Raw genomic sequence first — 14732 nt, 5'->3', positions numbered from 1 at the left:
CACTCCCTTCCCCACCGAGTCCAGAGCGCGGCGCAGTTTCCGGGCCATTCAGGCCCTTTGGACCCAAACTTTTTTGGAGTAAGAGGGAGCAGGGGACGACAGGAGAGGAAGAGAGAAGAGTTTGGGGGCTGGGGCGCGGCTTATGGGGCCGGAAGGCATCCCGCGCAGTCAGGGGACCCAACGTACCTGCAGCAGCAGCAGGAGCGCAGAGAGGTTGCGGCACCGAGGGCCCATGGCAGGCCGGGCGCGGGCTGAGTAGGATCTAGCTGAGTTGGGCCGGGCTAGAGTCTGGCAGAACTTCTACGAACTCACAGGTGCTTTGAGGCTCCGGACGCCACTGAGCTGCGGGGCGCCGCGGGAGCCAGGTGAGCCTCGACGGCCCCGCCCCCGGCACCAGGATTGGCTGAGGATGCACCTGCCGGCCTCAACCAATGAGCGGCGCGGCAAGGCCTCCGCTTCCTCCGCTGACTGGGGCGGACGCTCCGCCCCGGAGCCGCGAGCAGACCGGGTGATCTGAGAGTAGTCAGAGTATCGTAATGGTAGGGGCTCCACGATTCCCATTACCATTAGGCTTGAATACCAGCCTCGCGGTGGCTCACCAACATCTGGCGCCAGAGAGATTTCACCCTTTACCTACTTCTGTCTTTTAAACTTCAGATCTCCATCGCTTCTTGAATCGACAGATCAGTTCACTGGGCAGAATCTTCCCTTTCAAAGTCTCAGTTTCTTCACCTACTAAATGGTAAAATAATCACAAACACCTTCCTGTGTTGCTGTGAAGTTGTCATACAATTAATTAAGACCAATGTTTCGTGCACCACAAAAGCGCTATGCAGATGTGAGGGACAATAAGTAACGACTGATACTGGGCATTAAAAGTTACTGTGCCACAGGCTCTGTGCTAAGCATTTGACATTAACCGTCTTATTTCATCTCATCTCAAAACAACACAAGAGTTGTGCTATTATTCCCATTTAATAGAGGGACAATCCAGGCATAAAGAATTTGAGGCCAGTAGGAAGTAGTAGGGGGCTTCCCTGGTAGCTCAGATGGTAAAGAATCTGCAAGAATAACTCGCTTCAATGTCCCATGCAAGGGACTTTATCTTTCCTTTTACCCTGGGTTCAATCTCCTGATAGGGAAGATCTGGAGAAGTGAATGGCAACGCACTCCAGTATTCTTGCCAACAGAACTCCATGGACAGAGGAGCCTGGTGGGCTACCGACCATGGGGTTGCAAAGAGTGGGACACAACTGAGCCACTTTGATATATAGAAGACTGGAACCCACCTCCACCGCCTGTTCTATTGGCTTCAGCTCATGTGGCCCCACATAATCTTCCAGCTGGAGCTGGAGGTTTCAATCTGTCCTTTAATGTTGACAGGAAGAGATCCATCAGAGATCAGCCAAACCTGTCATTTGCAAATAACTCGCTTCAATGTCTCATGTAAGGGACATTATCTTTCCTTTTACCCTTGAAGCATGATCAGAACTACAGTGTGTTTAAAAAGAAATGGTAATTATGTGATATGATGGGGGTGTTAGCAATGAGTTAGGTATGTGTTAGCTAAGTGTTAGCTATTATGGTAGTAATCATTTTGCAATATATGTATCAAATCAACATTTTATTTCTGATAAATTTGTACAATGTTATATGTCAATTATTTTTCTTTTGCTATAAAACCCCCAAAATGTATTTATTTAATATATTCATCACAAGGGTTTAACCACACTTAATTTAAAAAACAGAAACAAAACAAAAATGACACCACAGATAAGACAGAGTCCTATACAGACATTGAGGCACGGACAGACCACCTAAGGAAAAAAAGAAAAAAAAGAACACAAGGAGAGCTGGACATCCCAGGTCAGGAGTCTTGGCTGGAGACCTGCTTTGAGTAGGTTTCTTGCAGGTATTTCTTAAAAGCTGTGGGGTTTTTCTAGAGCTCGGCGGCATGTGTGTTCAAAGGGCTATTAATGTTGGGCTCTCTGAGCAGACTCTGGATGGAGAGCAGGATGGTCCTGACGTCATACAGGGCAGACTACTTGTCTTTCAGGATGCCCAGACAGATGTTACCCTGGGTGTCCACACTGGGATGGTAGCAGGGTGTGAGGAACTTCACTGTGGGCGTGTTGTAAGGGTAGCTAGCCACTGGGGAACTCCAGGGACAGTTTATACTTCAGGTCTTCATATGCTGTGTCAGCGGCTCCATGGATGGTCCCCATCCATTTGAAGAGGTTGTCCAATTCAGGGAAGGCAGAAATTCCTTTATTGCCATACATCATGAGAGTCATCAGCTCCTGTTGTAGCCTCTTGCCCACAGGGCCCCGGGCAGCACCCCTGCTGGGCTCAGCTCCTTTACTGGCGGCGGCGACGCTGCCAGCAGCTGGGTCGCGGTTCTGGGAAGCCATCCAGGCTGTGATGAGACAGAGATAAGCGGTACGCGGAGCTCACAGTTGCAACTGCAGGGCTATATGTCAATTATATCACAATAAAGCTGGAAATGCTGAAGAAGGGACAGGCTACCCACTCCAGGATTCTTGGGCTTCCCTTGTGGCTCAGCTGGTTAAGAATTTGCCTGCAATGCAGGAAACCTGGGTTCAGTTCCTGAGTTGGGAAGATCCCCTGGAGAAGGGAAAGGCTACCTACTCCAGTATTCTGGTCTGGAGAATTCCATGGACTGTATTGTTCACAGGGTTGCAGAGTCGGACATGACTGAGTGACTTTCACTCACTCAAAGCTGGAAATGGGTTTCCCTGGTGGCTCAGGTGGTAAAGAATCTGCCTGCAATGCTGGAGACCCAGAGAACCTGGGTTCAATCCCTAGGTCAGGAAGACATCCTGGAGAAGAGAATGGCAACCCACTCCAGTATTCTTGCCTGGGAAATCCCATGGACAGAGGAGCCTGTTGGGCTACAGTCCATGAAGTCACAAAAAAATTGGACACAACTGAGCATCTAACACACAAACACACAAAGCTGGAAAAATACAGTAACAATAACAAAAACTACAGTGTGTAGCTATGTGACTTTGGGCAAGTCAGTATTTTCATCTGTGGAAATGGGTCCTTAGGAGCTAATATAAGAAAATCACTGGGGCTTTTCCTGGTGGCTCAGTGGTAAAGAATCTGCCTGCCATCGCAGGAGACACAGGTTCGATCCTTGATCTGGGAAGATCCCACGTGACTTGGAGCAACTAAGCCCTGTGGGCCACAACTACTCAGCCTATGTTCTAGAGTCATGGAGCCGCAACTGCTGAAGTCTGCGCATCCTAGAGCCTGTTCTCTGCAGTGAGAGAAGCCACTGCCAGGAGAAGTCTGAGCCCCACAACTAGAGAGTAGCCCCCTTTCAGCACAACTGGAGAAAAGCAACGAAGACCCAGCACAGCCAAAATAACAATAATAAAATAAAATTATAAAAAATATAATAGAAGGCTGAATAATATTTTTTTAAGAAAGAAAATCACTAAGCAGAGTACTTGGCACCTGGTAGGAAATGCTCAGTCAGTGTTGAGTGTGGAGGTTATTCTCTAGAAAGAACCAGCCCCTATCCCCTATGCTCATGGGGAAGACCATGTTTAGAATATTTCACCCAGGGATAAAGGTGAATCTGAGCCCACTGCGGCTACTTTCTCAACCCCAGAGAAGGGGCACTGTCTCAAATCAAGACATTGTTCCAGGTCAGTACAGCTTCCTAGCCCCCACCTGTCCCCTCCATTTTAATGGGCTTCTGAGCACACGCCCAGGCCATTTGGATTTCTGCCTCTTAACCCACCAAGAGGTTTGGAGGATAAAGGCTCCAGTATTTCCTTTCCCACTGGGGCTCCAGCAGGACTGCACATTAACCAAGATAATGGAAATACAGAGAGGCGTTTCTCCCATGGGGTGGCTCATCCATTTATTTTTTTTTCCCTCAGTTATGTAAAAATTCATATTTTATACCATCACTTGGCCCAGGGAGTCTTTAGGGCTTTGCTTTCTTCCTCTCAGCAAGCCCTGGCCTTGCAACTCCACAGCGGCTCTCATCGACTCCTCCATTAAACTCTGATAATTCAATATAAAGGATTTTAGAGAACATTTAGAGGCAGTGAGGACAGGTTGGGCATGAGCTTGCTTCAGACTTCTCAGCAAGCCCTACTCCAAGCTCCAGGGAATGGGCTGCCGGATGAGCCAGGGTGAACAGGGGACCCACGGGGTGTCCTTGTGGAGACAGGGCATTGTGTGGCCCTCCGTGAACTGCCTCAATGTCTTCTTCCATCAAAAAAGGATACCTCATTGAGAGGCTCAAATGAGCAAAGGTGAGCCTCTGCTGCTTGACCTCAGGCTGATGGAGGGTTCAAATCCTACTCTACCACTAGCTAGGTAGCATGTCCAGTCTCAGTTTCCTCATCCATAAAATGGGGATGTTGGTAGTACTTAATTAACAAGGTTCTTGGAAGTGCTAATGAAGTCAGCTATTAGCTCCCTAGGCTCAATGCATTCCCCTGTCACCAGTAAAGTTGCTCAGTTGTGTCAGACTCTTTGTGATCCCATGGACTGTAGCCTACCAGACTCCTCCATCCATGGAATTTTCCAGCCAAGAGTACTGGAGTGGGTTGCCATTTCCTTCTCCAGGGGATCTTCCTGAACCAGGGATCAAACCCAGGTCTCCTGCATTGCAGGCAGATGCTTTACATCTGAGTTTCCAGGGAAGCTCGCATTCCCCTCTAGCTTCCAGGAAAAACTGAGCCCCCAAGGAGACGCCTCACCCCCAGGCTGTTAGTCTCTTATGTATCCCTGACCTCTTCTGGGAAAATCTCTTTCATGGGGGCTGTTTAGTCATTTAGACCTTCCCAGAGTCATTTGCATTTTAAAGAAAGCACTGGGATAATTCTTTCAAAGGCAGGAAAACTTTGAAACTAGTTAGTAAACTCCACCCAGTGTCCTTTACCTGGTGTCTGTGGGTGGGCGCCATGGGGTGAGAGGTCCTGAAACCCCTGAGATTGTTAGCAAATCTTTTGGTGCAGGAGGTAAGGTCCATGGCATTCATTAGCTTCTCAACTTTGAGGAAGAAAAATCAAAATCTTGGAGTCAAGGTCTCTCTGAAGGCCAGTCCAATGTAAATGGTAGGATTTCAGGCATTAACTGGGGCCTTGCAGGTACCACCCCAGGCGGACAACAGACCCTGGTGCTAACCAGGCTTTCATGGTTGGCATCCAACATCAGACTTCCTTAGTGCCTGCAGGGTGTGTCTCGGAGGATGTTCAGTTCCTGGGTGTCCTGGCAACAGGTCAGTCTGGAGGCTAAAGATTAACTCCCCAGGCAGTCTTGCCCCTTTTATCTTCTGGCAAAGGGGTGATGATAACAGTACTCAAACTGGGAGGGGCACCTCTCCCCTAACCTCTACCAAGAGGAGCCCAACCCCCTAGCCCACTGGGGAGGAACCCCAGGGAAGATGGAATTGCTGGGGACTGCAGCTGGATCAGGCTCCCCTTGAGTGGGGAGATGAGGCTCCATACCAGCTCTTCCTAGGTCTCCTGACACCTCTGCTGGGCTGCCTGCTGGCAGGCAGGGGAAAAAACTGGATATCCCACTTCAGTCTCCTGTTAAAATGTGGTAACTGATAGGGTGCCACCTCTTCCAGCTCAGTCTACAAAAAAAACCATTTTTATTTCAAACACAAGGAAAATAGTATAATGCACATCAGCATATAGTATAATAAACCACCATGTATTCATCATCCAGCTCCAAAAGTTATTTTTTTTGCAATTTGTATAATTTTGTAACATGTGAACGTTGTATCAAATCTTGTTTCATAATTTCATCCTTGAGTTTAAAAAGAAAGTTAAAAGACTGTTTCTTATGGGAATTTGCCGTATGATTTAGGGAACTCAAACCAGGGCTCTGTGACAACCAAGAGGGGTGGGATGGGAAGGAAGGTTGGAGGGAGGTTCAAGAGGGATGGGACATATGTATACCTATGGCTAATTCATGTTGATGCTTTGCAGAAACCAAGGCACCTGTAAAGCAATTATTCTTCAGCTAAAAAAAAGAAATACATTTCAAATTGAAAAAAAATTAAGACTATTTTTTAAAAAGTAGTTTTAGGTTCATAGCAAATTTGAGTAGAAGATACAGAGATTTCCCAAATACCTCCTCCCCACATGCATAGCCTCCCCATCAACAACCCCTACCACAACAGTGGATTTATTAAAACTGATGTGTGTGTGAAAGGCACTCAGTCATGTCTGACTCTTTGTGACCCCATGGACTGTATAGTCCTTGGAAATCTCCAGGCCAGAATACTGGAGTGGGTAGCCTTTCCCTTCTCCAGGGAATCTTCCCAACTCAAGGATTGAACCCAGGTCTCCTGCATTGCAGGCGGATTCTTTACCAGTTGATGAACTGCCCTAAAAATCCACTGTGCCCGGCCTGCCTGCTCATCCCTCCCTCCTCCCAACTCCAGTCAACTACTGATCTTTTTACAGTCTCCAAAGTTTTGCCTTTTACAGAATGTCATGTAGTGGGAATCACAAAGTATAGAGACCTTCAGACTGGCTTCTTTTACTGAGTGATATGTATTCAAGGTTGTTCCATGGCTTTTCCTAGCTTGAGAGCTAATTTCTTTTTTTAGCACTGAGTAATATTCCATTGTTGTGATGTACCACAATTTTCATATCCATTCACTTACTGAAGGGGATCTTGCTTGCTTCCAAGTTTTGGCAATTATGAATAAAGCTGCTATAGACATCTATGTGCAGTTTTCTGTGTGGACGTAAGTTTTCAACTCCTTTGGATAAATACCAAGAAGCATGGCTGCTGGTTATATGGTAAATATTTGTTGAGTTTTGGAAAAAAAAAGAAAAAGGCCACACTGGCTTCCAAAGTGGCTGCATCATTTTTTATTTCCACTGGCAGTGAATCAGAGTTCCCACTGTGCCACATTTTCACCAGCACTTGATGGTGTTAGTATTCCAGACATTTTGGGCATTCCAATAGGTATGTACCCCTGCATTTTTATTTTTGCAGAATATTTAAAAACAAATCCAAGATAATTTCCCCTGTAAATGTTTTAGTCTTCATCTCTGAAAACATGACCATCATCCAATTGAGTCATAATGCCTGATAAAATTCCCAATAATTCCTCAATATTGTCCGAAGGCTAAAAAATACTTTTTTAAACAACTTAAGAAAATATATTTATTTACTTATTTGGCTACACCAGGTCTTAGTTGTGGCACTCAAGACCTTTATTTGTGGCATTGTTGTTTAGTTGTTAAGTCGTATCCAACTCTTTTGTGACCCTGTGAGCTATACCATGCCAGGCTCCTCTGTCCATAGCATTTCCCAGGCAAGAATTCTTGAGTGGGTTGCCATTTCCTTCTCCAGGGGATCTTTTCAACCCAAGGATCGAACCAATGTCTCCTGCCTTGCAGGTGAATTCTTTACCAATGAGCCACCAGGGAGTTCAGTTCAATCACTCAGTCATGTCCAACTCTTTGCAACCCCATGGACTGCAGCACACCAGGCCTCCCTGTCCATCACCAACTCCTGGAGTTTACTCAAACTCATATCCATCGAGTTGGTGATGCTATCCAACCATCTCATCCTCTGTCGTCCTCTACTCATCCCACCTTCAATCTTTCCCAGCATCAGGGTCTTTTCCAAAGTGTCAGTTCTTCACATCAGGTGGCCAAAGTATTGGAGTTTCAGCTTCAGCATCAGTCCTTCCAATGAATATTCAGAACTGATTTCCTTTAGGAAGGACTGGTTGGATATCCTTGCAGTCCAAGGGACTCTCAAGAGTCTTCTCCAACACCACAGTTCAAAAGCATCAATTTTTTGAGCCACCAGGGAAGCCCCATGCAAACTCTTAATTGCGGCAGGTGGGATCTAATTCCCTGACCCAAGATCAAACTCCAGGTGCCCTGCATTGGGAGCATGGACTCTTTGCCACTGGACCACTAGGGAAGTCCCTACAATATTTTTATATCAGAATTCAAGCAAGAGTCACACTTTACATTGGGCTGTATGTCCCTTGCATCTCTTTATCTTTGTAAAAACCTCCCCATCCTTTTTTGTCCAGCTTTTTTGAAGTATAATTGACTGCATGTATTTCAGTAGACAATTTGACGTTTTGGCATATACAGATACTCTGAAACCATAAACACAATCAAGAGAATGAGCAGATTCTTTTTTGTTTGTTTGCTTCTGTTCTGATGGAATTCCAGATTTTTGTTTGCTTGCTTATTTCTATTTTGATGTAATTCCAAATTTACAGAGTTTGTTTAAGTGGCATTTAGATTTTAAGATGCCAGGTCACTTGTCCTGTTAGAGGTCTTGGATTTTTATATTTGGCTGAATGCATCCTCAGGATGTCATTTACCATGTCCCTCTCTCCCATATGTCATAGAAACTGGTACTCAGATCTAGAGCTTTGATTTGAGTCAGATTCAATTTTTTTTAGGCAAAAATATTTCATAACTGGTATGGAGTCCTCCCTATAGCATCATATCAGGAAGCAAGAAACTGGCTTTTAGGATACCAAGATTCAGCTGGTGTCATCCTGATCCTTCTATTATCACATTCCCCAACAGCCTTTCACCTTGTGGTTTTAGCACCATGGATGATGGCTGCCCACATCTATTATACCATTAGGGAAAACAACAAACATTTATTAAGCACTCCCATGTGCCAGCTACTCTGCTCAACAATGAGGACACAGAAATAAACAAAACATGACTCCTGCCCTTAAGAAACTCATAAGGTGAGAGACGCAGACAGGTAAACATTCATCCACTTATCTATCAAATATTATTTGAATGCTAAGTAGGTACCAGTATCGTGCTAAATGCCAGTAATTATAATATAGTGTGTAAGAAAAGTGACAGCTACCATTTGTCAGAACTCACGATACCCTAAGTAGTATCGGTCAACATACAACACTTTGGGGGCTCTCACTACACCCATTTTGTATATTCGGAAGCAGAGGCTCAAGAGGTAAAGAGGTCTGCCCAAGGTGACATGTTAACTGACAGAGCTGGAATTTGATGGGTTCAAAGCCTTTTCTGGAGAAGGCAATGGCACCCCACTCCAGTACTCTTGCCTGGAAAATCCCATGGATGGAGGAGCCTGGTAGGCTGCAGTCCATGGGGTCTCTAGGAGTCGGATACGACTGAAGCAACTTAGCAGCAGCAGCAGCAGCAAAGCCTTTTCATCTCCATGCTGTACTGCTGAGATCAGGCCAGCTTTTTATTTCCAGGTGCCATTTGAAATGAGAGGCAAACCTTGCTTAATTTAGCAAGAAATGGTCTGTTGAGCTGACCTGACATTCCAGACCCTGGGTGGCAAATACCGTTTTTGGGGGCTTCCCTGGTGGCTCAGGCAGGCAAGAATCTGCCTGCGATGTAGGAGACTGGTGTCTGATCCCTAGGTTGGAAATCTGAAGAAGGGCATGGCAACCCACTCTAGTATTCTTACATGGAGAATTCCATGGATACAGGATCCTGGCAGGCTACAGTCCTTGGGGTCACAAAGAGACAGACATGACTGAGCAACTAACAGTTTCACTTTTACTGGTTTTTTAGCCAGGCTGGCGCTTCCAGTACATGAAGGGTAGGGTAGGGGTAATATTGAGAGCTGGGTCCTTCCTGGATCGAACCATATGGTCCTCCAACTTGCCCACAGAGCAAAAAGTATTCTCCCCATTTTGCAGAGGAGGCAATTGATGCTCAGAAAGGTGAACAGTGAGGTCATGGCAGAAGCAGGCCTCAGGTGGATGCTCTGGCTCCAGGACCAGTAAGGCAAAATCATTCCCACCACAGATGTTAGTGCCTCTCTGCCTGGGTCTGAATCCCGCTCTTCCCCCTGCTGTCTCTAAACCTTTGAATGAGTCACTTAAAACACTTTGGACCTCAATCTCCTTATCTGCATACTATTAATAATACCACCTACCTTGTTGGGCAGCTGTGGGAATTGGGTAAAATAACCTAGGTAAACGTGGAAGGCAGGAAGTCCTAAGTAAATATTAACTATTATTATTTCCACATTAACGAAGCTCAAGGGCTGGGTTTTCACTGAGTGGAATCCCTGAGTCCCTGAGTACATGAGCAGCAGGATCGCTTGGTTCACTGAGAGAGGGGGAGCACACGGCTTTGGGGTTCCATAGCTGGCTGGGTGCCCCCTCTTGGCACAAACACCTCTGTAGCTGGTCTCTCAAGATAAGGTGCTACAATAAAAAATAAAACAAAAAGATAAGGTGCTACAGAAGAGCTAGAGAATATAAAACCTCAAAATAAGGCTCTACAGACCTGTGGCTCCTGCCTCCCACCTTCAAACACAGAAGCCCCCATCCCTCTTCTTGGAGCCAGGGACCTGGCCATGTAATGAGTGGAGAGAGAGCTCTTTCTAGTCTCACATCCACGTGGACAAGACCAACCCTCTCCAGACCAGCAGCCAGAAAAATCACTCTGTGCCACGTTCAGCCTGGCCTAAACTTAACCAGTCAATCTTAAAGGAAATCAACCCTGAATACTCTTTGGAAGGACTGATGCTGAAGCTGAAGCTCCAATACTTTGGCCACCTGATGCAAACAGGTGACTCAGTGGAAAAGACCCTGATGCTGGGAAAGACTGGGGGCAGAAGAAGAAGGGGGAGACAGACGATGAGGTGGTCAGATGGCATCACTGATTCAATGGGCATGAACTTGGGCAAACTCCAGGAGATGGTGAGGGACAGGGAAGTCTGCCATGTTGCAGTCCATGGGGTGGAGAATAGTCCATCACGACTTGGCAACTGAACAACAACCCTAATCCTAACCCGAAAGTTCATTCAGGTTTTTCTGTAAGATATTATAGAAAAGCCTGAATGAACTTTTTTGGCCAACCTAATACCAAACTCCAGGAGGCAGCTAGAGCCCAGTGTAGAGAACTGACCTTGTGATTTGAAGCAAGTTGGCTTGGCTGGAAGGATCCTTTAGTTTGCTTCTGCCTCTAAAAACTATGATTTTTGAGCTTTTTGAGACTGAGTCAGTGAGCACCGTATGTGTGTGTGTAGCATACACGCATGTGCTCACCTACTTGTGGGCTCATGAAAGGGGTGCATCTTGATTGTCCTGGGCCCAGCAGTTCTCAGAGAGAGTACAAGTCTTGCAGGAAGGGAAGGTGAAGCTGACCAGACAGGAGCCAGACTGTGGCAGTTGGAGAGACAGCTTCTTGCAGGGGTGGAGACCAATAGAGCAATAAAACCTGGGCAAAGAGCAAGGTTTTCACCGGAAGTCTAGGAGAAAACTCCAGAGTTCAGACTGAGGATGGGGGTCCATAATTTTCTAGAAAGACTCTCCAACATTTTAGAGCACAGTTATTAATTTACTCATTCATCCATCCTTTTATTCAGTAAACACTCAGCATGTGCCTAGTGCTTTGCTGGTGAGGGAGGTGCCTCCCCATCCTCAGAGAGCTTTCAGTCTGGTGGAATAACAAGGGAACCAGGTATTTATGATCCAAGGCAATAAGCAAGGATGACATTAATATTTAACAACTGGTAGACCCAGGCCAATCAAAAATGAATACCAGCCAACACATCAACACACCAACATAAGGTCCTCAGTCTTCCTGCTGTGCCAGCTTTAGCCTTTCAGTTGCTGGGTCGGTTAGTGGGGAGGCGTCGGGGTGTGGGAGGGGCTGGGGTTTGGGGGCCACTTGAGGGACTCAGGGAAGCAGCTGATTACCAACCGATGTGAAAAATTTTCAATACTGTATTTTAGCCATTAGAATAGCCATATCAGTGATCCTGGTTGGAGGATAGCCCTGGTGATAATGATTCAAGGTTAACAAGGCCCATGAAGAGAAGGCACAGGGGCTCAGGGAAAGCTCTGTTGGGGGAGTGACATTTTAAGTTGAATTAGCCAGAGTGTGCCTGCCTGGGCAAAAGGAGGAGGGCTCAGCATTTTCAGGTGATTCAGTTTTGCTGGAGAAAGAGGCGGAGATTTAGACCCAGCAGGCAGGTAAGGAGAGTGTGTGTTGTAGGATTCAGGGTAGGGGCCATGTTAGTCACGCTCAGTGGCTTGGACTGCATCTCCGGAGCAATGGTGAGCCATTGAAGGATTTTAATTAGGATCAGGGGAGTCACCCAATCCAGTTTGCAAATCCCCCAGGCAACACCAAGGAACCTATTTTTCCACAGACATGAACCAAGGCTCAGGGAGGTTAAAACATCTATCAGATGATATGCTGCAGGTTGGATATAGTATAAATAGAACTGCTCACTTCTGGGTCCCCTTTTCTATTGAATACCACATGTATCAGAGGCTGCCCCTTTTGTATGGAGCTTTAGAGTCTGCAAAGCAGACTAAAGAAACTCCAGAAACATATGTGCCTAAGTAGAAAAAGCAAATTTGAGGGCTCACATACTAAAAAGCACATGATGGGTGGACTTCAGGCATGGGTAGCTCCAGGTGGTCAAATTATGTCATCATAGATCTGTCTTGCTCAGTCTTTGCTTTCCTCTATGTTGATTTTCTTCTTAGATTCTTCTATTAAGGCAGAAACAGGCTACTAACCCACCGGTTTAGCAATCCTAGCCACTAAGTACCATACTTTCCCAATAGGTACAGCAAAAGTCTCAGGTTTCACTTTTATGCCCTGACTTGGCTTATGTGAAGACATGAACCAAGTCTGTGGCCAGAGAGAAGCTAGGTGGTTCTGATTGGCTAAGACCAGGTCATGTGTCCAGCCCTGGCATGATGCAAGAGGAATCAGCCTTGTAGGACCACATGGACTAAGAGCAGGGGAGGTGTGGTTCCCTAAAGAAAAATGATGGTGCTGTCACCTAGAGAAGAGTGAACAGATACTGGGCACATAGAAACTAACATTTAAGCTATAGCCTGATCCTTCAGCATTAGGAGGAGGCTGCTCACCTAGGGGAGGGTGATCTTCTCTCACCAAGGAACTGAAAAAGGTTGGGGGTATGGTCTGCCTGGTGCCTGCCCCTCTGCAGAGCTCCACCTTTCTAGAGCCAGCCAGGGAGCTCCAGTCCAGCTTGGAGCCCCCAGAACCACTTCCCTTCTTCTTAATTCCAAGTTTTGGCCTGTGCCTGCTGGGGCTCCATTGGAGGATAGTTGTATCCTCTTAGTAGATACAACTTAGACATGATGTGATGGAAAATTTTTAAAAAGCTTAAAAATAAAATTTAAAAAGCCAAGAGCACAAAGATAGATGCTGAGACTGTGTTTGCAGTAAAGTCTCCCCCCTTGTAAGCCTCTCCTTCCCCCACTCTGTCCCTGGTAAGACTTGTTGCTGGGCTGTGGTTTACACAGCAGAAGCCCCCCAAAAGCAGAACTGGGTAGTGCTTAAGAACACAGACTCTGGAGACAGGCTGTTTGGGCTCAGATCTGAGCTCTGGCATTTATAGTTATGTGCTAGTGATTGACCCCATGCCTCAGTTTCCCCACCTATTAAACAGGTTTGCTGGTGCTGACAGTAGACCCTCACATGTAGGGGTGTCTAGGAATCAAGTGAGCTAGTACCTTTCAGACCAGTGTCTGAATGAGCAATATTGCACAGAATAAGCAATTTATATACATATAGAGGGTGGCTACTACGTGCCACATCAGCTGCTTTGAATTCCTTTTAGGAGACCGAGGCCCCTGGAGGACAGGGCCTGGTCTGGCTTGCTTGTCACGATATTCATGGTGTTCACTGCGGAGCCTGATCAAAGCAGGCCAAGGTAGATAACTACTGAATGAATGAATGATTGAATGGCTAGTGCCATGGGAGCAAAGACTACCAGAATCTAGGCTGGCCATGTGACCTTAGGTGGTTAGCTTCCCCTCCTGTGCCTCAGTCTCAACCTGAGACTGAGATTAAAAACAGATTAAAACAGATCAGATTAGCCAGTGTTACTCAGACTTTTCCAATCAGGGCCCCCATTCATATTGTGCTGGGACATACACACACTGAAACTGAAATTTTCACAAGATAACACTTACTTTCCTGTGTGCAATATACTCTGACATATTCTATTTTCTTCTGTTTTACTCTATTTTACCCTTTTTGATTTAAAAAAAAAATGCAATCCTGACCCAATGAATAGATTTGAAGTCTCACTAACTTCTAGAGACCTACAGTTAAAAAACTGAACTGGATAAAAGCACGGTCTTTTCTGACTTGGACACGGATGATGTTATAAACCTCACCTAAGAAACAGCATTTTATTTTGTGTGATGGATAAGAGCTTGGATCCTGGCAGGAGAGGGCTGGGTTCAAGTCCAGGGATACTGACCTGTGCTGATCTTGTTATTAATATGTAATCTCTAGGTGCCTAGGTTTCCTTCTTAATACAATGGAGGTAAAAATGACTCTATCCTCTTAGGAATGGTGTGAGAGTTAAGTGAATGGATACCTGCAAAACACTAAATACTTCTAAATGCTCCATGAAGAACTTTTTAAAAACATTTTTTGTTATTGGAAAAGAACATCTATAACACTTTGTGGGTAGCTTTCAGAGAATCAGACCTCAGGAGATATTTGGGCATTTTTTGGAGGTTATCAGAGCATTCCTCCCCCTCTCTGGGACAACTGAGTTTTCAGGAGGGGAAGGTACTTGCTCCAGATCACCAGCAAGTCAGAGACAGAGCTTCAGGCATCAGGCCTCAGACTTTAACGAGGTTCTACAAACTGTTGATTCCAGGGAAAGCAAGGGAAACCCCCTTTCCTCACTGCTCAGAATCCACAGATCTAAGCCTTCTTTCTTTTTCT

At 45.9% G+C, this 14732-nt stretch overlaps 1 protein-coding gene and 1 pseudogene across 2 annotated transcripts in view; both read right to left on the bottom strand.

Annotated features, from left to right (window-relative positions):
• CDH1 (cadherin 1) overlaps positions 1–315 on the bottom strand; it is a 70452-nt gene extending 70137 nt beyond the window's left edge. For both annotated transcript variants that reach the window (XM_068992560.1, XM_068992561.1), the window contains exon 1: positions 187–315. In XM_068992560.1, coding sequence (XP_068848661.1) covers positions 187–234 — 48 coding nt within the window. In that variant the 5' untranslated portion in view covers positions 235–315. The remainder of the gene's footprint in view (positions 1–186) is intronic.
• Positions 316–1867: 1552 nt separating this feature from the next.
• LOC138096760 (ubiquitin-conjugating enzyme E2 C pseudogene) lies at positions 1868–2411 on the bottom strand (annotated as a pseudogene).
• Between the last annotated feature and the right edge of the window lie 12321 nt (positions 2412–14732).

Source organism: Capricornis sumatraensis, chromosome 20, assembly GCF_032405125.1.
Source record: "Capricornis sumatraensis isolate serow.1 chromosome 20, serow.2, whole genome shotgun sequence".
NCBI classification, from domain to species: Eukaryota; Metazoa; Chordata; class Mammalia; order Artiodactyla; family Bovidae; genus Capricornis; species Capricornis sumatraensis.
Note: the sequence above shows the minus strand (reverse complement) of the source record. Positions and strands in the feature narration are given on the sequence as shown.